This window comes from Cibotium barometz, chromosome 14 (assembly GCF_041138505.1).
Source record: "Cibotium barometz isolate CiBa-2024 chromosome 14, ASM4113850v1, whole genome shotgun sequence".
Classification (NCBI taxonomy): Eukaryota; Viridiplantae; Streptophyta; class Polypodiopsida; order Cyatheales; family Cibotiaceae; genus Cibotium; species Cibotium barometz.
Window position 1 is genome coordinate 1,306,560 of NC_141059.1, and position 25,661 is coordinate 1,332,220.

The 25,661-nt window shown below is 42.8% G+C and overlaps 1 protein-coding gene across 9 annotated transcripts in view; it reads left to right on the plus strand.

Annotated features, from left to right (window-relative positions):
* The first annotated feature begins 22,300 nt into the window (after positions 1-22,300).
* The window catches only part of LOC147631536 (calmodulin-binding protein 60 D-like), a 46,462-nt gene continuing 43,101 nt past the window's right edge, over positions 22,301-25,661 (plus strand). The window contains exons 1-7 of one of the 9 annotated variants that reach the window (XM_086808049.1): positions 22,372-22,546; positions 22,787-23,003; positions 23,163-23,349; positions 23,440-23,515; positions 24,063-24,121; positions 24,354-24,847; positions 25,493-25,653. In XM_086808049.1, coding sequence (XP_086664175.1) covers positions 23,267-23,349; positions 23,440-23,515; positions 24,063-24,121; positions 24,354-24,847; positions 25,493-25,653 — 873 coding nt within the window. In that variant the 5' untranslated portion in view covers positions 22,372-22,546; positions 22,787-23,003; positions 23,163-23,266. Of the gene's footprint in view, positions 23,004-23,162; positions 23,350-23,439; positions 23,516-23,618; positions 24,122-24,350; positions 24,848-25,492; positions 25,654-25,661 lie in introns of all 9 variants that reach the window. The other 8 variants (XM_086808046.1, XM_086808042.1, XM_086808043.1 and 5 more) reach the window with 8 other exon arrangements.

Below are 25,661 nucleotides of genomic sequence, written 5' to 3' on the forward strand. Positions count from 1 at the left end.
TAAAGTTGAGGAGGATTTGGCCATAGATGAGATGCTTGATGAGTACTTGGAGAAATAAAGAGAGGGAAGGTTGAAATCAAACCAAAAAGACAAATCTTGGGACACCTCAAGAGCCCATCTTCATTAGGGACCTAGATGAAGACTCGGACTCCTTGGACACAAGGGCTGATTATAAACAGGGTAGGTGTTAGATTAGTGTAACACCACTACGGGCGTTACCACAAGAGGGGACGGCCTCTGGCTCACCACCCAGCCATAGAGAAAGAATGAGGATTGCCCCTCATCCCCCAGGCTATATAGTGTGTGGCCTGCCGTCCACACTAGCCTGGCCGCCCACCATGACTCCGCAGGGGCGTCCTCTCCCACTAAAGATGGCCACGTCCTCGGTGCTCTGACCGAGGCGTTGACGCTAAAGCCCCGTCTGGCCATCCGGTCTGCCGCCGCCGCCGTCGGTCACAGGCGTTACAGCCTACGTGACATTACTCCCCCCTTAAGAAGAGTTTTCGTCCTCGAAAACAAACTAGGGAAACCTCTTGGAAATTGCACTACGGCGTTCCCAAGTAGGTGTCTCCTCATCCATGTTTGTCCATTTAACAAGTACCTCCTGGTATACTTTATGTCGGGTTTGTCTGTCACGATACTCTTGAATCTTCTCAGGTTCATGTGGTATCTTTGGTGGCTCTATCAAGTCCACCAAAATCTCTGGAGAAACTACGTTCTCGAACCTGTGAACTGATTTCTTCAGTTCATTGACATGGAAGATAGGATGGACTTGAGAACTCTCCGATAACTCAAGTTTATATACTACGTCTCCAATCGTCAATGGAGTAATTAGCATATTTCTCCTCCCGACGAAGTTTATCACTCCCCTTTGAAGCCGTGGCAGTCAAAGGTGATGAAGGGCCTACGTCAGAGCTCTCCGGCTCCAAACTATACCCAGAAGACACGGCTAGTCTCTCTGGACTAACTCTTGCTTCCCTTCCAGTTGCACCCTCGGCCAGTCTCTCCAGACTAGCAATCCCTGCCAACGAGGGAGGTGGTCGCGTCTGTGAAGATGTGCGTACGCGTACAGCGCACCAGACCTCTGTAAAAGATGGATCGTGCTCACATAATCCACGTAGTGACTCCAAGAAATCATTCTTGAAGACTTTGAAACTAAGTTCATTAATCTGTGGCATGCGACTAAGTGCATCTGCCACCACGTTATACTTACCTTTCTGGTAACGTATCTGAAGATCAAACTCCTGTAGAATCTCCGCCCACCGAGATTTTCTACCCTTCAGTTCATTTTGAGTTGAAAGCCATTTCAGACTTTCATGGTCCGTCCGGACCTCAAAAGAAGCACCATATAAATAGTGTCTCCACTTTTTCAGTGCATGAACTATCGCTAGTAACTCTCACTCGTAAGCCGAGTAGTTACGCTGCGAATGATCTAACTTTTTACTCTCAAATGCAATTGGGCATCCCCTTTGCATAAGTACGGCCCCAATGGCCTCATTACTAGCGTCTGTTTCCAAGACAAACGGCTCATTTGGATCGACAATAGTCAAAATAGGTGCAGCTGCTACCTTGAGCTTATCAAAGCTCTTCTGTTGGGCTTCCCCCCAACTAATGTTTTTAGTTTTTGACTGCAAACTGGTCAGTCAACAGGACTGCAAACTGGTCAACAGGACTGCAATCTTTGCGTAGTCCTTCACACACTGTTGGTAGAACCCCGACATGCCAAGCAAAATCTGCAGTTCCTCGGGATTCTTCGGCGCTGGCCATTTAAGAATAGCCTCTACTTTTTCTGGCTCCATCCGCGTACCATCGGCAGATATAATATGGCCAAGGTAGTGAATTTCTGTTTCAAAAAATTCACATTTGCTCTTCTTTGCAAATAGTTTGTGCTCTCGCAACAACTCGAACACTAGACGCAAATGCTCTATGTGTTCTTTCTGTCTTACTGTACACAAGAATATCACCTAGGAAAACTACTACGAATTTTCCCAGATATGGACGTAAAATGATGTCCATCAGCGCCATAAACATCGTTGGAGCATTGGTTAGCTCAAATGGCATAACCAAAAACTCAAAATGCCCGAAACTGCTATGATGTCTTTGCAACATCTTCTGCTTTCATTCTAACCTGATGATATCCTGATCTTAGGTCTACTTTTGTAAAGTATCTCGATCCATAGGGTTGATCAAACAACTCATCCATGCGTAGCATCGGATACTTGTTCTTAATCGTTATTTGATTAAGAGCTCTATAGTCTATGCACATCCGCATAGATCCGTCTTTCTTCTTTACCAGAAGAATAGGCGATGCCCACGGACTTGAACTAGGCCGAATGAAGCCTTTGTTCAAATATTCCGTCAATTGTTTTTCCACCTCCTGTGCCTCAGAGTGACTTAATCTATAAGCACGTTTGCTTATAGGTTTTGATCCTGGCATAACTTCGATGTCATGGTCTACTTCTCTAGATGGTGGTAAATCATCTGGCAAATCATCAGGAAAAACATCCTGAAATTCCTCTAATAATAAATTCATTAAAGTATCTACGTACTTTTTCTTTAATGTCTCTTTCACCTTAGATTTTTTCTTGTTTGAATCGCATGCATGCCAAACAGGGTTTTCAAACAGTGGGTCTCGTCCAAGGTTATTTTGTTTTCCTTGTTTGTCTACGCAAACATCATTTACAGTTTCATCACGGAAACAGAATTTAAAAGAGGGTAACAAGCATATACCTCTACTATCTGGTCTCTGCGGACCACTGTGCACAGCTCCATGGAGGAAATAAGTGGTGTGGCGGGGACAGCACGGTTGCCCTGCAGGGTAATGACTCTACCTCCATGGTCAAAACATAGAGTATTATATAGGTAATTCCGAGCTAGACTAGGGCTTAAGCCATACAGCCACTCCTTGCCTAGATATACGTCTGCTCTGGCTAAAGTGCATGACCTGAAAGTCAAGCAGAGCCTCGTAGTCCTCATAGATAATGGGACCCCCAATACTACGGTATTCCATACCATTTTGTCATACCCGTTGGCTAGGCCAACAGTATACTCATGATCGCTCTGGGTCTTAGTCAACCCCAACTTCTTGACCAACGAGTAGTTCAAGAAGTTGTGGCTAGCACCATCATCGATAAAAACTGTGACTCTACGGCCACCTATGGTGCCATACATGCGCACCATGTCATGCGGACCTACAGTAGGCTGCCACATCGCTGGTGTCACTCAAGCGTGATGCTCATCACAATGACACACTGTCACCTCTCTAAACTATGCGGAACTGAGAGGGAGTCTCTGCACTGTATGCAGCTGCCTAGAGGATTTACCATCTTTTTTGGGCTCGTTGCCACTCGTACTGGCTTTAGGCTTTGGACACTCAGCCTTCGTGTGCCCTACATCATTGCAATTAAAGCAGCGATTTTCCTTTCGCGCTTTAATATACTGCTCTTGCTTTTGGATTTCGCTGTCTCTTTTCTTCTTGGATGGTCGCGATTTTTTAGACCAATGACCTTCCTGTCCTTCCTGGTCCATCCTATCCCCTTGCTTATCACTACGGAACTCTTTTATTTTAAGACCTGACCTCCTCTTCTCACTACCCTCAACCCTGCTAGAACCACCACGTGCACTACGGCGCTTGATGTCATCAAATATCTACGCATACTTAATTGCCTCTGCTAAGTCTTTAGGCTGTAAGGGCTCTACGTACTCAAGGTAATCATCTTTGAGGCCTCTTTTAAAGCCTCGCAATGTCTGGAATGCATCGATCCCCTTTAGCTTGAGTACTATCTCCCTATAGTCTGAGATGTATTGAGTCTGGGATTTATTCTCCATCGAGCACTTGTCCCATAACTCCCAGCTTCTCTCTGCCTCATTAACAAGCAAAAACAACATCGTTTCAAACTCCGTCCAAGTGGTAGGATGAGTTGTCAAACTCATCCATCACTTGTATGCTTTGCCGGTTAATGAGAGGCTAGCCTCTACGGGCTGTATCTGACTAGGCTACTGTCGCAGCGCGTGCAAGTCTGACCACTTCGCTAGAAACATGTTGACCGAGTCCTTGTTTCTCCCCTTCTCCTCGCCACCAAAACTAGGCGGCTTCAAGTCTTTCAATAACGACGAAGCTGTCTCTATGGACAGCCCCGCGCAGGTGCATCGGCCTGTACTCCTGCAACCACTGGCGAGGCTACGCTCACCCGTGTTACAGGAGCTCGTCTATCACGAGGAGTCGGAGTACTAGCCGAGGCGGCTGTCAGCGCATCTAACCATGTGGAGATGCTCTGTAGCATCGTGACTAAGTCACCCTGGACTTTACCCATATTGTTCAGTTTTGCATTAAGATATTTAAAAAGTCCACTAGAGAGCTCCGTCTCTGTCAGGACATCGGCAGGGTCCAATAGGTCATAATCGTCGTCGTCATATTCCAAGAGGTCCTCCTCGGTCCCCACGGCGGGAACGTCGGTGTTCATGTCATCTGGCTCATCGGCCAGGGGTCATTTGCTACTGCGGCCGCTGCGGGCTCGTTGGGTTCTAAGGCGGGGTCAACAAACGAGGAGGGTGCTGGTGGATCACGCGTGATCGACGAGCGCACTCCGGACCGAGTGTATACGGCTTGACAATTCGATCGGGGTCAAACTCGCCGACCGAGGACAAGAGACCTGAAAACCTTAGAGAAGTAGAAGGCGGTGGGGACACACTATGCCTAGCAGACATCTTTAATTCTTGCACAAAAGACAATGCGAGAACTCCGAAATTACCAAAAAAAACGTTAATAAAATGAGCAGTGCTGTAGAGAGAATAGTCACCCCCCTTACGGTCGTCTGCGAGACTGCCGATTTGTGTTGCACTGCGAGCCTCAACAAGCGTCGCTACGCCGGGATGCTCCGATCCGAGAGAAAGGTGCCTGCAACTCATGAAAAAAATCAATCTCCTCGGGATCCTGTGCTTGAACCACCTAGGCTTATCCCTTTACCTCCGGGATTATCCCTCCACTGCCGGGAGAGAGGTGTTCGTTTTTTTAAAAAAAATAAAATATAAAATATAAAAAAAATGGCTGGCCGCCGACTGCTAGCTTTGGGTGGCCGCCTGCTGCGCTGGCCTGGCTGGCCCCCGTCGCCGTGCTGGTGTGGCTGGCCACCATCGTGCTGGCTTGGCTGGCCGGATATGGTCTGGCCGCCGCCGACGCACTTCACAGCCCCAGACAGATCTTCAGCTCCACAGCTCCAAACAGCGACCTTACTACTAGCGCCGAGGAAACACAATTTGACAAGCTCCAGCCGACTCTCTCTTCACAGCCGTTCTCTCACTTGAAGTCGACACCACTCTTTACATTAGACGAAAAGCTTCTCTTTCGCAGACAAGCTCCAAAGCAAAAACAACGACATTGCTTACCTGCAAAATGGAGCGATTTGGTGTGTGCGACGAAGAGAGAGAGAGAGAGAGAGAGAGAGAGAGAGAGAGAGAGAGAGAGAGAGAGAGAGAGAGAGAGAGAGAGAGAGAGAGAATTCTTCCTTCTAGCTATGGCCGCCTCCCTCCATAGAATCGATTGTGGAGATTAGGATAAGATTTTTTTTTGAATGGTTGAAAAACCATTGAGTGGGCTCCGGTCCCCGGTCACGCACGGACCCTGACCCAATTGAAACTAACGCTCTGATACCAGTGTTAGATTACTGTAACACCACTACGGGCGTTACCACAAGAGGGGATGGCCTCTGGCTCACCACCCAGCCATAGAGAAAGAATGAGGATTGCCCCTCACCCCCCACCAGGCTATATAGTGTGTGGCCTGCCGTCCACACTAGCCTGGCCACCCATGACTCCGCATGGGCGTCCTCTCCCACTGAGCCCCGGGGATGGCCACGTCCTCGGCACTCTGGCCGAGACGTTGACACTAAAGCCCCGTCTGGCCATCCGGTCTGCCGTCGGTCATATGCGTTACAGCCTACGTGACAGTAGGGAAATACCTTCCAAAACCAAGAGCACAAGTAAGGAAACCCCATGGAAACATGCGATTCCTAGAACTAGATCACACATGACAAAACTTGGCTCTTATCCCTCAGAAGGAGATTGAGCACCTCTAAGAAATTAGTGATTTAGTTAACGAAAACACAAGAGGAGCTCGACCCAAGACCCAAGCAGGTGAGAGTCTCAGATACTATACACCCTAGTACCTTAACGCCTACTACTGAGATTCGCAAACCTCTAGATGTATCGAGTGTCATCATGGAAGAGACTGAGGCCTCGACTTCTCATAGTTTGATCCCTGATTGGTTCAAGGGACAACTACCATACTAAACCCTGAGCCCATCTCAGAAATTGATTTTCCAGTCTCACGGGCACCTACTTATGGAAAGGAGGTCATGAATGCAACACTAAATATCCCCAAATTGTTTTATGGCCTCACAAACTAGTACAACTATAATCACCTGATCGAGTGGAGATTCTAAATTGTTTGAAGCGATCAAAGCTCTCCTTAATGGGGAACTTAATGTCAAATTACCACCATTTGCTGACATGCATAAGGCACGTCCCCAATATACAATGGAGACACCTCGAGATGTACCCGAATCAATAGTCCGAGTGGAAGAAGAAAATACCAAATCTATGGTTAAAATTCCACTTAACAAACTAGGACAATATTTTGAAGGTGATGAGTCTAACGCACTACTACCAATTTACGGCCAAGGGAATCACGGTAAAATGGGAGTCCTTGATGGTGGTGCAAGAGTCAGTATAATCATCAAGAAATGATGGGAGAAGATGGCTAAGCCACGTCTAGAAGTCTCAGACATTATTGTCAAGGTGGTTGACGAGACTATCACCAAACCTATTGGGATGCTACAAGATTTAAAGATCAAGATTCTCAAGCATCGGGTTAAGCATACCTTCATTGTTATGGATTTTTCCAAACAACAAGAATCATATGAAATGATCTTAGGACGCTCATTCTTGAGAGAAGTAAAAACGGTACATGACTGGTCTAAGAACCATGTCTACCTCTAATTCGATGATTCCATCATCAAGGTTGATCTTGTGACTGGCTGCGTACATCTTACGAATAGTGGAGAACTTTTTGAAAACTATTCAGACACCACCACTTATTCAACCCTATTGCAATTCTACTATACTTTTGCAGAGAAGAAACCGATGTAGGGAAGAACCCACCCTACAAAGATGCTAAAATACAAGCTATTGAGCCTGAAGATGATCTAAAATTGATACATATGATGGCTATAATCGATAGCTGGGGAGCTAGAGGATCTACATGGGTTACACCTAATGGGGTGGTGAGGAGCTCCATGTGGTCGTGCCCCTACGAATGATTCATGCTCTACCTTCTAATACCAAGGAGATAGGCTATAGTGAACTTGAGTCCACATGGGATGACTCAAGCTCAAGCACCAATAGTGATGAGGGGTATGAAACAAAGACTAAAAGCGACACTAACTCCTCACCACAAGAAAAACAGAGCCCATGATGTCCAAAGAAACTACAAGGAGTAGCTTCGAGCCTGATACGAATTCCAATCTAAAAGAAGGGATGAAGTTCGTCAAGACGCTAAGAAGAATCTCCGAAGATGGCATAGACATAAACACTATGCAGTGAATGATCATAAAAGGTTGCAAGAAAGAATAAGTACATGGGTGCAATTGACTTACATCAAAAGTTTATAGACGATTGGGGAGAGGAGTTATAAAAGGTCAAGTATTGTAGACCACCCCCAATTGATATAACTAAGGTGGAAGTCTCTGATGAACCAAAACTGAGTCGCTCAGCTAGAAGGAAAAAAAATCGTGAACTCACACAGAAGAAACGAGGGGTTAAGGCTGGCTAAAGCAGTTGATGAAGGAAAGGAAAATGAGCTTGATGAAGGAATGAGAGGCTAAGGTTGTAGCTAAAGCAGCTGATGAAGGAAGGAAAATGAGCCTGATTTGCGCCCAGCACACCTAAGTATTACAAGTCATACACCATAGGGGAATGCAAGTTAGTGTTTGATAATGCCAAGTGTAACCCCACAAGTGAGAGTGGAGAAGTCGAGCCTGCAGAGGTCAAGGAAGTAGACTTGGCTGAACCAGGAGAAGATCCTAAGCTTGTATACATTAAATAAGGCCTAGGAGGCTAAACTTGTAGCTCTCTTCAATGCAGAGGTCAAGGAAGTAGACTTGGCTGAACCAGGAGAAGATCCTAAGCTTGTATACATTAAATAAGGCCTAGGAGGCTAAACTTGTAGCTCTCTTCAATGCGTATAGGGATTGCTTTGCGTGGACATACCATGATATGAAGGGATTTCTCGCAGAAGTGGTACAACACACCATCCCCATGGTACCCGAAGTTAAACTAGTTCAACAAAAACGACCCTATCCAATGAATCCCAAATATTTATGCTGTAAAGAAATTTCAGCATTACCTTCTTGCTATGACAAATTTGTTTTCTATGTTGATCATCAAGCCTTGTTGTATCTTGTAAACAAACCATGCTCCATGGGAAGGATAACAAGGTGGTTATTGGTTCTTCTTGAGTTTGTTTTTACAGTGGTTGAGGCTTGGCAAGAAACATGTCATGGCAGAGCAACTATCCCACGTATCTAATGACGAAGCACCAATTAGGGTTGATGATGAGTTATTGGATGCCACGTTATTCAAGGTTGAGGTTATTCCACAATGGAGTGAGAAAATCATTAACTTTTTAGCTAATGGATTTCTAGAAGGAAAGGAACTAAGGAAAGATTTAGCAAGAAAGTTGCTAAAAGAGAGTGCACCTTACCAACTTATTGCCAGAACTCTTTATATAGACGAGGTAAGGATGACATTCTAAGACGCTCCCCTAAGGAGGATGAATACTTATACATCATCGAACAAGCCAAGGGGTAGCTGGTGGACACTTCGCAAGCAACGCTACAACAAGAAAAATACTCCAATTGGGGTATCGGTGGCCCACGCTCTTCAAAGATTGTGCACTATTTATCAAGGGATGTGACGAGTGCCAACATTGCGCAAAGCCACAGAAGAAGGACATGATGCCACTACATCTTGTCAGAGTCAACCAACCTTTTGAAAAATGGGGCTTAGATTTCATTGGTCCTATTAGTCCTGTTGCACATGGCACATGAGCACGCTTCATCATTGTTGCCCCATAGATTATGTAATCAAATGGGTTGGAGCTTCAAGAAAAGTGGATGCCATGGCGACTGTTAAGTTTCTCTATGAGAACATCATTACATGCTTTGGATGTCCATTTGAGTTAGTGAGTGATCAAGGTAAGCATTTCCTCAATGATGTAATAAAAAATCTCACTAATACATTCATATAATCACTCACCGTAAGTTAACACCATATTAGCCACAAGTAAATGGCCAAGCAAAGAGCACCAAAAAGGTTCTTATTTAAATACTGACAAATAATGTTGAAGCTCGATGCACTGATTGTTGGGAGTCTAAGCTCACAACAGCTTTATGGGCCTATCGCACATTATACAAAGTTGTAATTGGTTGCATGCATTTTAATATGGTGTATGGACTTGAGGCAATAATGCCTTGGGAGTTCATGATCTCTAGCTTAAGGGTAGCCGTAAGTGAAAATCTTAATGGTAATGAATTGGCTGACCGATTATTTGTTTTAGAACAACTCATCGAGGAGTTGTAGTGCAAAACATGCTGATAAAAAAGGACCGAAGAAAGAATTGGTTTGACCGAAAGCTCAAGGACAAGGAGATCGATATAGGAGATCTTATACTTATGTATGGGGTCCCCACAATGAAATGAAAAGGCTTAAATATATTGGAAAGGGACCATTTAGGGTTTGTGAAGTTACTCCACAAGGTACTATACATGTTGAAGCTCTTGACATAGTTGAAACTGTGGGTTTTCTTAATGGTAGTAAGTTTAAAAAATATTATAGACCTCTTCCTATAGAATCCTTACGTGCTTCTCATGACAAAAAAGCTGCCAAGGAAAGGGCCGCTCAAAAGAAGACCCAAGCAAGCCCGAGAGGAGGCAAGAGAAAGATGAGCCAAACATCAACAACGTTGAGAAGCAAACCTTAGACCTGCTGCACAAGCCTTTGTGGGAGAGGTTGAAGGGGACACAGAGGAGCACATAGCATCTCTACAAACATTCATTTAATTGCCTAGCCCTTATGGTAAAGTGCTTTATAATGCATTACTTGATATGGGGGCTAGTCACAATCTAATTTCCTTTAATGCATGGAACCAGTTGGGAAAACTCCAACCCGTAGATACCTCCTTAAAGGTGAAAGGTATCCATGGTAGAAATACCAAGGTTATTGGGCTATTACAAATAGAGATGTACTGTGATGGTAGTAAGCAACTAGTGGGAGACTTCCTGGTTATGCCTGTCTGAACATTACCTGAACCAATAATACTTGGGTTGTAGGATGTATGACTGACTGGTCAACAGGGTGTGTCTCTGTGGGTAAAACCACAATTGAACAATCTACTCATAAACCCTTGCCACCTCTCACAGTGTCTAATATCGAGGATTGCAAAGAGGAGGAAGCTTCAACATCCAAACAATCTATGGAAACCCCCTCCCACTTCAGTGTCCAATAGTTAAAAAACTCTCAATTCTTCTACCTCCACATAGCAAACACCTACATATCAAAAGAGCGAATAGATAGGATGAGCTACAAAGTGGCAACCCAAATTTATCGTGAAATGGATTCCCAAGATTTCTCAATCCATACCACCTTAACTGACCAAGAAAGGAATACCTCAACACAAGAATCGACGTAGGAAGTCCTAATTAGAAGTTACCCCAAAATGGATCCCTAAACACTTATTGAAAGATTAAGGCTACTACGAGGGTAACAATTGTATTTGGATACCAAAACATAAAAGTATACCACGAGTCTCATTGCTGCTGCTTACAAATTCCAAAATCTCCTCATCAATGATGGATAAAGGCTTCAATAGCTCAAATGCTAACAAAGGAAAAGCTATTGTAAAAGAACCTTCACCATCAATGCCCAAAAAATTCTATCCAGATTCCAAAGAGAAACTCTATCACACGAGACATGGTGACAATTGATGTTGAAGCCTCTGCATATCACTAAAGGTTACAAAACCATTGTTGGCTATCCAAGCCTTAACCCCATTGGTTTCTCTAAAGCAACCCACTATGCAAGTGTCAACTCCATTGCTCATCTATACTAGCAAATTCATAAGCTCCATCCGGTCTTATGAGATCCCTTTATTGCCATTAAAGCTAGAAGTTGACATGCCACAACAAGTAAGGAAGGGCTCTTCTAGCCAACAAACATTGATGGAGCAAATTTGGAAGGGATGGTTACAAAAAACCTACAATACCTTATCCGAGGTCAAGGTATGATAGAAAATAGGAAGGGGGGACATGCTAATATCATTACTTTTACTATCCATGTTTTGCTCCCTGACAAAGTTCATGTCCATATCAAGAGGGAGCCTGTTGGAAAAAAAGCTAACCCATGATAGGTCATTGGTTTGGTTCAGTGGGGTCATCCTTTAAAAATTGACCCCCTAGAGATCCTACAAACTAGGGTCATTGGTTCCCAAGCATTAGGGTCATGGTTTGCCAATTGACCCCCCTACAGTAATATAGCAACTATACACATACTAAAAATCTGACTAACCATATAAATAAAAAAAGTATAAAAAAAGATGATGAGAAAGAGAACATATCAAATAAAAGAGTGAAGTACGACTCTGTTGTGACTACAAGCCGTGAGCATGGACTTTTCGTGGACCGACATGAGTGAACCTATCCTGGACCTAGATTGCTAGGAATAGTACTATTGAGGACACCTAAGTATTCCTCCTTTCCAGACCCACTCACGCTATTTTTATGCACCACTAGGGGAGAGACGTTGTGGAGCCACCTTTGTGGACTTGTTCCACCTACAGTTCCATCCCCTTGCACCATGTGTTACCGGTAGGCATCACATGTTGTATGCAACGTTCTACTTATGTTGGTAATGTAGAACTTATTTTAAGTGCTATGGGACAGGACTATCGTAGTCCATGGTAGGAGAGACACCACAACAACACAATTATGTGAGTGTACGTTACCAAGTGGGAGGACCCTATCAAAATAGAATTGCACAAGAACAGCTTGTAGATCAATGGAGTAAGGCAAGAACTTATGGACTTACACCATCATTTTTTGAAGTAATATGTCCGACTCATTGTCCCTTATGGAGCATGGTCAGTGATTTTCGAGATAGCTTAGCTCACGGTAGCTAGTTAGCTCACTTACCTATAGTACTCATGCCATTTCACAATGAGGATGCACTTAGACCATTGTCTAGTATACTAAAGGACACATATATTTATGAAGCACACCCAAGTGAGGAGGAAAATCAACTAAGTGATGAAGAATCGGAGCATGCTTACGAACTCTGGTTATCTAACGATGAGCTTGCTAGATGAGTATTGAATTATAGGTTGTTGAGGTGGTGCAATCGTGTAGACCAGATCTAGAATTACAACATGATGTGGACGTGCAACCTTGAAATGGACATAATTTTCCGCATTTCCCATATGTATTCTAACTCATCCTCACCTTTTGCCATTGTTTCAATCTTTTTATGATTCTCCATTTAGTGTTTGTCTGAGTACTTTCTTGCATTTTTAGATAACTAGTCTATCAATTTTCTAGTTATTACTTAGATAACCATTTAGGCTTTGGTCCTAGTTCATTTTTCCTTGAGATCAACCTTAGAGTATGCCAAGTACTCCACCTTCCTTATAGTATGCCCTCTTTAGCTAGAATAGAGTCTTCTAAGTGAATTGTGAAAGTGAAACTAGTTTATTAAAAAAAAACCCAAAAAAGCCTCAAGAACATAACCATCGCCATGTGTGATCTTGGTAGGACTTTTGGCTCTTAGAGATGGAGCCTTGGGACCGTAGCCTTGATATCCATGGGATGGGACCTTTTGGCTAAAAACCAATCAATAAGGGGCTTAAAAAAAAACCATCGATGTGGAGGTACTTAGCGGTTCTTAGATACTCTTATATAAGGTCTCTAGACCATTACTTGGGTCTCTGCATGGTGGTGCCAACTTTATATTTTTAAAATCAAAACAAACGCTTATAATAATCACTTAGCAGTTTCATTTATGAGGCTAGATAATAACTAGAGATGGTTTCATCAAATTGATAGTGTCGAGACTAAGGTCATAACCCGTGGCATGCTTTTTATTCCATCTTAGTTTAGATTGAATTTGGACCAACCTTAATATTACCCTTGTCTTAACTATAAAATTTATTCAGTCGTAAAAATCTTTTCTCACTTCTTGATTGATATTTGCATTATGCTTAAATTCAAATATTTTCCATAAGAGCACCTTACTCGTGGTACCATGTTGCCTTACATTTTTATCGACATATTTCAAGGACGAAATCTGCATTAGGAAGGGAAGCATGTTAACCCTCATTGGACACCTCTCCAATGTTGACGCCATCCATGCGCAACCATCACTTCATTTGGCCATTGACATTAACAATGCTAACATTGTATATTTTACATGTGCAAATCACCGCTTGTCTATGAAATGTATGCCACGGGATTAATTATGGAGATTGTATTTTTAGATTAAATGTGCACAAGTCTAGGCAGCCCTGGATAGCCATGGACCTATTTTTTAAGTATGACCGTCCAAGGTGGCCAATATAAGGGTCATTTTGTATTCTCGCCATTCATTCTCTTATGCAACTATTAGAGTGCTCTTCTTCTCTACTCTCTTGGTCTCTTGTGTATTTTGCTTGCTTGTCTACTTCAATTAGAGCTATTATATGCTTATTGTGTATGTGTGAGTGCATGTGAGAGAGGAAGATCAAGTGAGAGGAGGGTCGAACTTCCATTGGAGTGTGGCGGTGACATTGGAGTAGAGCTTGGAGTATGGCTGTGCGGCAACATCGTCTCCTATGAGAATCTGAGCACAAGAATTCACAAGGTGAGTGACATATCTTGCTTATGTAATTATGAGCTAGGTTCTGGTAGATTAGCTTCTTGGTTTGAGCTGTTTTAGGCAAAGCCCCACAACCTTGACTAGTTCTTACACTCTTTCTATGGTGCAAGGGCTTCCCAATAAGTATAAAACCAAATGTGTCTCACTTGAAAGTGTTTGGATGTATTGTATATGTGCACGTTCCTAACAAAATGAGAATAAAGTTGGATCCAAAGGTAGAGAAATGCATCTTCATTGGTTATGCTTTTGGAGTAGAAAGGTTGTAGATGTTATAACCCTACCACTCGTGAGATGCGGTAAGCAGAGATGGATTGCTATGTGCACATTCCCAATGAAATGAGAATAAAGTTGGATCCAAAGGTAGAGAAATGCATCTTCATGGGTTATGCTTTGGAGTAGAAAGGTTGTAGATGTTATAATCCTACCACTCATGAGATGCGAGTAAGCAGAGATGTTGTCTTTGATGAGATGAATAGCTGGTATATACCAGTGAAGGCAACAAAAGATGTAGATGTAAGAAGTAATGATGTTGCCCCACAGTAGAGCAGCAAATCAATAGATGCTTAAGCAATATCTCCATTATCCTAGCATGCGCCTTGTATTTGGCATGTAGTTGTCGAAGGAAGCATCTTCTTCATGAGCCTATGTGTGCACAAAATATAACACAGTTTACTTTTGGAGATTATTTATAAAGTTTCTAATAAATTGCAAACCACAATGGATAAGCACTCATCAAAAGAGGCTTGCAATAGTGTTGCTCCAACCATACATGGTTTGCAAGTTGAGTAGCTCTAAGGCTACACGAAGGATTGAGTATGCACACTCCTCATATAGGAGTCCGCTAACAAGTAGCCGGTGGCATGTTTGAGGGCATTACTTGGTTAAGATGAGGAAACTTCATAGGGAATTCCGAAACTCAATGGGGACCTTGACAATGGTAACATTGAAGAGGCATTCTTCTAACTATGGCATTAATGTAGAGGCCCCTTCCCATCGCAGCAAGTTGGTAGACTGGCTTGAGTCCCCCTCTGCCATCCACTGTATAATAGTCTAGATAAAGCTCGCTGGAGTTCTCAAAACGACATGTGAGACACTGTCCAAGTCAACCTCATAGACTAGACACTCAAAAGGTTCCTCGAAACCTATTTAATTTAATGGTGTGATTCTCGGGGGTGGAGGTTGAGGTCCCAAAATTTGTGGAGGTAACGACACATTTTGTAAATCCCCCTTGTAATAGGTTGTTGTGTCATTTGATCAGTATTGGGTTGAGACGTTTTCATAGGCATTATGGCTCGTGGCTATGATGGGGCCGGTAAAGTATTATGGCCTCGGGGGGTGCACCTCAAAAAATGTAAGTCTACCACGTGCGATCATTAGGTGGGGTTTTTTTAATCCAAAATATTGGGTAAATTTACAGAAATACAATTACAAGAGGGGTATTTTAATTGTACTTTGGAAAAAAACCCGTAAGTCTATAAAGAAAAAGGGGTAGTTTTATCAGCTCAAAATTCACAGATAAGGGGTTTTTTAAATACCCCTTGAACGCATGTCGTAGGAGGGGCTTCCATATAGTGCACCCCCCGAGATTATGGCGTTGTCGTAGGCATTATGACTCGTGGCTATGATGGGGCCGATAAAGCCAACTGTTGAGGCCTAGAAGCATTAGCAAGGGTTTGCAAACGTGTGTGGCACTATGAACCCTCATGATTATAACGTCCATAAAAAGTATAATTACCATTATAGTGTGCCCTTAGGACGCCCTTAGGACTGGATACTCACTGGTCGAATGTCCTTGTCGATAAATTAAGCACCATTGAAGCTCTCTCCTTGGGTACATATGTATGTTCTCGAGGGCTCTATTGGCGTTCATCCCCTCTTGGAGTGCTTTCATGAAATCTATGAAATTAACCTCCACTAAAGTGTTGTCTTTAGTAGGGGTTTAATTGTAGAAGTGCTATGTCCTGTGACTTCGGAAGCAATAGATTTAGAATCCGATGCTTTAGCTCCTTTAACCACGATATTCCTTTGACCCATGAGATTATCCTCTAATTGGATGGCATTTGCTGTGACTTCATCCCATGTAGTGATCCCTCTAATGATTAAGCCATTATAGATCGCTTCATGGTTAAGCTTGTGGATAAATCTATCCAACAATTGATTATTTAAATAGCGTTCATGTGGAAGGCAATGAGAGTTCAAATGCTTGAGACGACTAATTAAATCTCTAATCGATTCCTCTTATTCCTCTTGTAGATAAATCTATCCAACAATTGATTATTTAAATAGCGTTCATGTGGAAGGCAATGAGAGTTCAAATGCTTGAGACGGCTAATTCTCTTATCGATTCCTCTTATTCCCTCTCGACTTTGTGTAGTTATGAAGCTACACCCCATAAGACTCCTTCACGAACAATCTCCTAAGAGCAGTGAAGTTCAAGCATTTCTCGACCCTGAGAGTTGTATACCAATCCCCAATTCCTAGCCTTATCGTCTAATGTTATATTGAAGGCATCGGTCTTGGAAATCTCATTTCGTTCTCCTAGGGCCTCTCACACTTAATCAAATACTTCCAAATGTCTCCTAGGATCACCATCTCCAGTGAATTTATGAGTTAGCTTAGCTATCTGGGCGACCTTTTCATGGCTCTGTCGACCACCATCTCTCACAACAGGAGCTATGCTTTCCACTATCCCTCTTCCCAGAACTTGTGCAAAAGCAACTAGGTCTGTGGGTAGAGATGGTGCTGGCGCATAATAGGAGCAATGATAGGAGTAGGTGGAGGTGCAACACATGGCACCTCATGAGAGGATGCATTGGTCTAAACCCTGGTGGGGGTAGATGTGCTACATAAGGTATGTGCCCTACTGGTGCCCCAATAGGTACTCTAGTCATGTGGGAATTAGGTGTAGGCGTTCTCGCCAACATGAGTTGGTAGCACACTCACTCTAGGTAAGGGATGTTTCATGTAGCACAGGGAGCTTCATGTGTGAAGTGGTGTTGGCTACTGTGGTAACCATGGGCATGTGGCTCAAAGGCAATTAATTATACATTAGTCATAGTGCCATAGTTGGTGTGATACTTGCCACTGGATGAGGCACTGTACTTATATTATCTTGGGCGGGGGCAGCTCTAGGATCTAAGAAGGTGAAGCTCATGCTAGCCTGCCCTTGAGACCTATAGCATGGCCTTGTGGGTTGGAAGATGTGGGTTGGTCCATGGTATAGCCGGGTGATACCACAAAAGTAGGATCCACTAGGCTCACAGGAGGTGTTAGCACTTCACTCATTGTGGGCATTCTTGCTTTGGATTTCCCAACTTGCATCGTAGGTCTTTGGATCCTTTCAAGTTCAATGACCCTATATATTCGATCGTAGATATCTTACAATCATTCCTCCTCTGTTGTGGCCCCAGATATGGATTGGACAATCCCTTCCCAACTAACACCATGGATATGCTTGGCCTATGGGTGGCGAAATCCACAAGAGTCTCTGTGGATGCGTCATACTCCTAATCATTTGTGAGAAGACATTGATCCATGATTTGCAAGCCTAGCTCTTTCCCCAAGGTAAACACAATATTATTGCTTGTGTCGAGACTATCGGGCACTACTTGCACAGTCCTGGTTCAGGGCTCATTTTGGGTGTATTGAACTGTTTGGTTTGCTAATCGTTGTTGTGCCAATTGCAAAGTCTCTTCTTCCTCTGCTCTAGCAGCCTGGATCAATGTCTCTACCGCCTGCACTTCTTCTAATGTCCGACCATCGGGCATAAGCACTTGTGTGGGGGGTGGTTCAATGGTCACAATTGTAGAAGGTACAACAGGAGCTGTATGGATAGGAATATCAACATGAACGCTCCCTGCTTGCAATGATGAAAGTACACCATGTGTCTCTCTAGAGTTGACCTCAACTCTATCATATGGTCTGTAAGTCGTAAGGTTTGGTTCAAAGGTAGCAGTTGAGGCTAAACCTCTGAGGTAGCTAGCTATGTAGTTAAAAAGACTGGTAGCTGGCTTAACTGGTGAGACCTAGTTAGGATTCTGGCTTCTTGGGACTGGGGATCCTTCCATTAACTCGAAATCTGACGATGTATCATAGGTCCCTAGTACAAGTCCTTATACAATGCTAAACTGGATTCCGACCAAAGGTCTTGAGCCCAATGTACGCTGGTATATACCTAGCTAGATAGATGCACTATCGTCTATATTGGCCTCTAATACATGTCTAGATCATAGGTGCATGTGATTATAGGATGAAGGAAAGTCCTATAGATGCCTTGGAAACATGTCTTTTGTGTTTCTTAATTGTCTGGCACCAGAAATAGTGTATTTTTCTCGGGTCGGCTGGCCCCATAGTTAAGCAAGCTCCTTAACTATGTAAAATTATAAATTTTTTGGGTGTCACACAAGTTGCATCAATATGATCGCAATAGCCTAAAACATATATTAGGCAAGTTTGTGCGAGCACTTTCTGAAAAAAAAATTGTATTTTTTTTCTTGTAGCTTTTACCTTTCCCCTTTTACGTTTTTACTTTTTACTTTTTACTTTTTACTTTTTACTTTTTACTTTTTTAAACGTTTTTTTGTTTACCATTCACGGTTTTAATTTTTAATTTTACTGAAAGGGATTTTCCTATAATCTTTGACTTGGGGCCTGCACGCATTAAATGCGTCTAGCCACTCAAAACAGACTTTTGGAAATTTTTGGTTGGTGGCCTAAAAGCCTACATACATTAAATGTAGCCAGCCAATCAAGATGTCCCCAAATCAAGGAGAGGATTAAGTGTAATTAACTTGCATTAATTACACTAATGCAAAAATGCAGAAAACACAAAAATTTATGTGTGCCAAATCCTCCCCTAATTTCCATTATTATCCCAATTTCTCCACATAAGGAGTCGAAATTGGGATAAACACTATGCCAGGAAACCGATTTTATTGTCTATTTCACCGAATTCTTTCATTTTAATGCTCAATTGATTGTTTTTTAATTTCAAAATTGGAAAAAAAAAAGCAAAAACCAATACATACAAAAATCACAATTGGACTTGCAAATGATATGTGGGAGAAGAATTAATCTAAATGCACTAATTGCAGTACTCACAAAAAATGAAAAACAAGTAGATTTTGAGAATCATGTAGGAATTGCAAAAATTGAACAATATGCATAAATTCTAGATTTCAACAACAATGCCACAAAATGGACACATTTTCAACAAATTAATTTCTACCCTTGTTGAAAAAATAGAAAACAAAATTCTTTCACACACACACACACACACACACACACACACACACATTCAAAATGCATTATGGCTATGCAATAGGGCTACTCCCCAACAGCAGCAACGCGCCCTTGCATCATAGAAAGAGTGTAGAAACTAGCCAAGGTCGTGAGGTAGGGCTATTCCCCGACAGCGATGCCATTTATGGGAAGCCCGTGCAACATAGAAAGAGCGCAGGAACTAGCCAAGGTCGTGAGGCTTTGCCTAACCGCATTCGGGAGCATAAAACATATCAAACCAAGAAGCTAATCTACCATAACCTAGCTCACAATTGTATAAGCAATGTGTCACTGATCTTGTGAATGATTGTGCTCAGATTCTCGTAAGAGACGATGTTGCCACCACGTAGCCACACTTCAAGCTCCATTCCAACGCCGCCACCGCACTCAATGGAAGGTCAATCCTCCTCTCACTCAATCTCCCTCTCTCACATGCATTCACACTTACACAATGAGCATATAGTAGCTCTAAATGAAGTAGGCAAGCAAGCAAAACACACAAGAGAGCAAGTGAGTAGAGAAGAAGAGCACTCTATAAGTTGCATAAGAGAATGAATGGTGAGAATACAAAATGACCCTTATCTTGGCCCCTAGCCTTCACACCTTGGGCGGCCATACTTAAAAAATAGGTCCATGGCTATCCAAGGCCGCCTAGGCTTGTGCAAACACTTAATCTAAGAATGCAATCTCTATAATTAATCCCGTGGTGCGCCTTTCATAAATAAACGGTGATCGTACACAACATATACAATGTTAACATTTTTAATGTCAATGGCCAAATGAAGTGACAATTGCATTAACGCTGGAGAGGTGTCCAATGAGGGTTAACAGCTGTAAACTTTTATTTAGGTGTCATACCATGAATAGCTGCAGTAGTAGGGGTCGTCCTATTTATAATGTAAAACCCACATCCTTATCCTCAGCATTTGCATGTCCCCCACTTGTTCCAAGGACTTTTCCTTTGTTTGCTTTTCGGTGGTTCACTGTTTGCGTTTATGCCATACCAATGGCCCAACCCAATCAGCTACCAGTCTGTGCATCAAAGCCCGCAACCCTCACAAGCAGAGGACGAAGATCGCATCTTTGCCTCTAAAAGGGAGAAGTGATGTGGATGGGGTTTCTACTCCAGAAAAGGTAAAACAGCTTCTAGTAAAACGTAGAGTCCAACAATCAGATGATGCAGAGGTGCAGGAGGTTGAAGCTTCCAACAAAGCCCCCGTGACCAAGAGAGGTAGAAAGGCCTCAACACTAAAGACCAATGTAGATGAACAAACACAGAAGAGGGAGGTTTGGAAGGATGCATGGGTTGTTCCGCTCATTCACATTCGGGCTTAGTTTGGAAAAACTCCAAAGCAAGGGGTTGATCTATGGTCTAAAATTGCCACTCAACTTGCAGGGCTATTCCCAGAGTGTGACAAAGATTATGAAAGTTGCAGAAAGAGATGGGGTCGTGTGTATGCAGACTACAAGAAGGACAAGACCCAGAATTCGATCTTTGGAAATGACCGTAAGGTAACATGTCAATGGTTTGATATCATTGATGAGTACATGCACAATTGGGCAAATGTGGTTAGCTACACCCATACTTCAGCTGTGGGTGGTAACACCGATGGCCCAATTGGGGAAGTAGACGAAGGAGAGGGTACACAATCCTCTATAAAAACAGAAGCGTCGAAGAGCAATGTCCCCAATCTACGACCACAATTGAGGATTCCCTTGTGGACATGGCCAGTACAATCATCAGAAAGAGCACCGCCTGATTCATCCCAGGTTCGCGGTGCACAAAGGAGAGATAATCTTGCTAGAGTTATGTTTAAAGAGAGAGAGAGGATAAATGTGAGAATTGTATTTGGTGATCATGACTCGACTGATGAGAGTGACAATAGTGAGTAGGAGATGAAATAGTGCTAAGGTATTTTGTTTATCTCTAAGACATCATATTTTGTAGGCTTTATAAAATATCTCCCAAACATTAGGCGGATTATTTTATTAGGATGCTTATTTGGTTTTTAAATCTCATATGCCTACTGATTCTCATTCTTTTTTGTAGATGGGAGGAGGGGAGGGGGTAAGATAAATCTAGTTCATCCCCTCCCCTCCTCTCGAAGAGAGCAGGGTGTAGCCATGATAACTGTGGTGATGTCCCAACTCTGTATTTGTATGGATGGAAATTGCTTTTGTAGGGTATTGATGAAGTTTGGGAGCATCTTGTAAGTTACGGGGTGAAGCATGTAAGTATGTGGGTGAATTTAAATGGGGGGTCAAGCATGGTTTCTGATATTATCATTTCCGGTAAGTGATCATTGATTACCAATTCATTCTTCCATAGTATAGTAAGACACTAGGAGCACTTGCACTTGCACTTGTATTTACAATCATTTATCATGCAAGGACTCTTATCGTATGTGTTGAGCACTAGATTGGGACTAGGCATGCATTGACTCAGTATGGATACATGTTGCATGTATACGCAGGTTAACAGGCTGGTGGAGATGCATGCATACGTAGGTTAACAGGCTGCAAGGGGTGGTGGAGATGCATGTATACGTAGGTCAATAGGCTGCTGGGGTTGTTGGGTACGTGGACATGCACCTTGTGTAAAGGGCGGTGTGTAAAGGCGGCGCCCATGCATGTATACGTAGGTCAATAGGCTGCTGGGGTTGTTGGGTAGGGTTGTTGGGTACGTGGACATGCACCTTTACACACCGCCCTTTACACAAGGTGCATGTCCACGTACCCAACAACACCTTGTGTAAAGGGCGGTGTGTAAAGGCGGCGTCCATGCATGGGCGGTCACTTTTTTAATAAATGCAGGCATGGGCAGTTGGTGTGTAATGGGGTACTCCCTTTCAAGAGTGCACGCTGCCTACATGTTGGGCAGTATTGTGACACCCTTAGGAGGTGTGTAAAGACGCTCAATATATTTTTTGTGTGTCTTGTCATTTCAGGATAACAACGTACCACGTGTCACCGCGTCCAAGACGCGTCATGTGTCCACTTCATCGGACAGTATATTCTCAACCGTCGATATTATTAATCGCAGCCGTTGGAACCACGCGGCATCAATCCAGGATCCCCGCGGCGCTGTCAAACTTGCAGCTTTATGAGATCGGAAGACGCATCTTCGAAGCTTTGCTTCTTTTTTCTGCGAACCCTAATTTTCCTTGTGATGGCAACACCTAGCTTTTTCTGCTAACCCTAACCTTATATTTCCTACGGTGCTGCCGAAGCCCTAGCTTCTTGCACAGTTCTAGAGAGCACTCTGTACGAAGACTTACTGGATCGGAAGCAGCAGCTAATGCTCTTTCAGGTAAGCCATGAAAATTTTATGCAAACCGTAACTTTTTCTCAAAGCAGCCAATTCGGGAAACTTTGATTCTGGTCTCCTCCACCCTCCATGGAACAGTAAGGACCGGATCAGCTCCTTTCACAAAACCTAGCCTTTTCCACAGAATTTGCAAACCCTATCTTCTTCTATTGTGTGTGCTACCCTAGTTTCTTCCATAGTGGATGCAAACGTCCCGTATGCAAACCCTAAATTCTTTCACAGGCATCCACTGGGCATAAAAAACCGACTTCCTTAGCGGTCTAGTCAGCTATTCGAAGAGTTGCGGCGGTACCAAAAACCGATGCCTTACCGCTTGGCTATACTCCATATCCCTGCGTGCGTGCCAAAGACTCCTCTGCCCACGTCTTTCTGTTTCCAAAAATCCGATTGCGAAACCTGCCGAGACCGGGCATTCGACCAACAGGTGGCTTCTTCCACAGTACGTGAAAACCCTAGCGTTGTTAGTGCAAACTTATTTTACAGTGTATGAAAAACCACAGTAGTCTTTAACAGTTCTGACTTACATCAACGGCACGATCAGGGTTAGCACTTAATGTCTTTGGGGCCTTTGCCTTCATTACTGCCGTGCTGTTTGCAGGGGTTTGTGTCCTCGTTTTAAGCTTGCATCAAGTTTTTAGTTTAAGGACCGGCCTTGCGGATTTTTCACCTCATCATATCACCAGACAACCTGTCAGTGCATACATGGCGCACAAACGATCGTTCCAAGATGCAGATTCAGATGATAATGCTTCAGAAGAGAAGAGACAACGCACCAATCTTCAAAGGTTCTTATCTTCAGATGTGCCCAACATTCGATTTCTATGATGTTTTTGGAATAACAAAATGACTGTCACATGCATCTTGGTCTTTGACAGTGCTGTGCTAGAAGCTGTGAAGGCAAATGCTATGCAGAAGTTCTGGGTAGTGCTGGAGCCCATGCTTCGTAGAGTGGTACTGCCATCTCGTCTCTATCATTTAGATTACATATTTTTTAAAAGCTGTAGTCAACATCAAAGACCTGCGCTTTAAACACAACTTCATGCGGATTTTCCAGCTGCATTTTAGATCCTAGTGCTTTGGAGTTGTCTATGAAGATGTTTTTGAATGCGTAAACATTGTATTTTGGCAAGCAATATGGTTGAAATAGAGCTGACACACTATTTGCAAATCTCAATTTGAACTCTACATGTTTACGGGCTCTGACATTCGTAAAATAAGAAAGTGAAGCTGTAGTCTTTGCCTTGGAGGCTCACTATCTTAGCACCAAGGAGTCTTCTTCTATCAGAAGGGTTGTCGAAGCTCGTTTTTTGATACAACGTGAAGGCATTCAGGGGCCAATACAAGCACTGTAAAAAAAATCATTTGTAGCTATCGACGAACCTTGATTTATTGTTTTTTGCAGTTTCTAGAAAATAAATTGCATTACAATGGGCTATGCTTTTTGAACGCTGGTACTATTGTTGATGCATTGAATGTTGATAGAACTTTAATGGAGCAGGTAAGTGAGGAAGTGGAGCGTGCCATAGCCAAATATCTTCCTTCTAAGCTTGGACTAAAGTATGTCTTCTACTAATCCTGTGAATAGTTTCTCCTGTGGATGTTGAAAGTAATCTATGCAGTACATGTCCTACCTTTGCCCCCTTCTGCTGTTTTCTCAAGTGTTTTTTGTACAAGGAAAGCTTTTTGATGCTGCCCATAAGCACAATCTTTCCTTGTTTAATCTGCATAATCTCAATGTGGTTCTTGATTATTTATGTATACATTTTGAAGTTTTTTTTTTTGACAGCAGGTTACCATCAAAACAACTTCATGGTTCAGAATCTACATCTCTACGGCTTCAGTTTCAGAACAAGATCTCACTACCACTTTACACTGGTTGTAAAGTAGAAGGAGAGCATGGAAATGCGATTCGAATCGTTTTGCAGGATGCAGCTACAGGTGAAGTAGTTATCATGGATGATGAGTCATCAATTAGGTTAGATATAGTTGTTCTTGAGGGGGATTTTTCCAATGATGATGAAGAAGACTGGACCTTGGAGGACTTTGAAAACCATGTGGTCAAAGAGAGAGAAGGTAAGCGCCCCCTTCTTACAGGAGACCTTTCGATACCTTTGAAGGACGGAATGGGTATCCTTGGGGAACTTATTTTCACAGACAATTCAAGCTGGATCAGAAGCAGGAAGTTTAGACTTGGGGTGAAGATATCAACTGGATGCCTCAATGGGTTGCGAGTTCGTGAAGCAAAAACAGAAGCTTTCTTTGTCAAAGATCACCGTGGACAATGTGAGTAACCCCTCTGATTCTAATGTTGCATTGTAATGATGTTGAAGTTGTCTGATCACTTGAGTTGTCTGCCTTTGTTCGTATTATAGAATAAAGGTCTCTCTTTAGTCCATGCTCTGTGTTATAACAACGTATGTTACCATCATGTCCAAGCATCCATTTCTAAATGTTTTTAACGTGATCCATATGGTACTTTACCCACCACTCGCATACTGTGTGGAGCGATGCACAAGTTTCTATGTGAGTTTTGGAGGTCATGTTCCTTTTAGACCTTATTAGGCAGCCATATACTTTTGCATACAGCTTGTGCATATTATCTACAGACAAAACTAGAAAAAGAATGGCGTAACAGGCTCGGTGATGTTCTTTGTTTTTTAATGTAGAGAGGTTTGGTCTCACCTGATGTTCAAGTGCTCAAATTATGTCAGTGACTAGTACAATATGAATTTTTTGTGAATATCATGTACTTAAGAGTTGTTGTTGGAGCTAAGCTAGGCATAGGGCATCTTACTGTTCCTAGTCTAGTTATAAATGCTTTGATAAGGTTTTCCTACTTAAAAAACAGCAGAATTTTTACCGCAATATCATTGGAATGTTAGATTGTAAAGGATTTTGAATTGTGTTTAATCTTTACCTGATCGGCAGTGTACAAGAAGCATTACCCACCAAGTTTAAATGATGACGTGTGGCGGTTGGAGAAGATAGGTAAAGATGGTGCCTATCACAAAAGGCTATGTGAATATCGTATCAATACGGTGGAGGATTTCCTAGTGTTGTATTCAACTGGGCCCTCGAGGCTTCGTGAGGTTAGAAG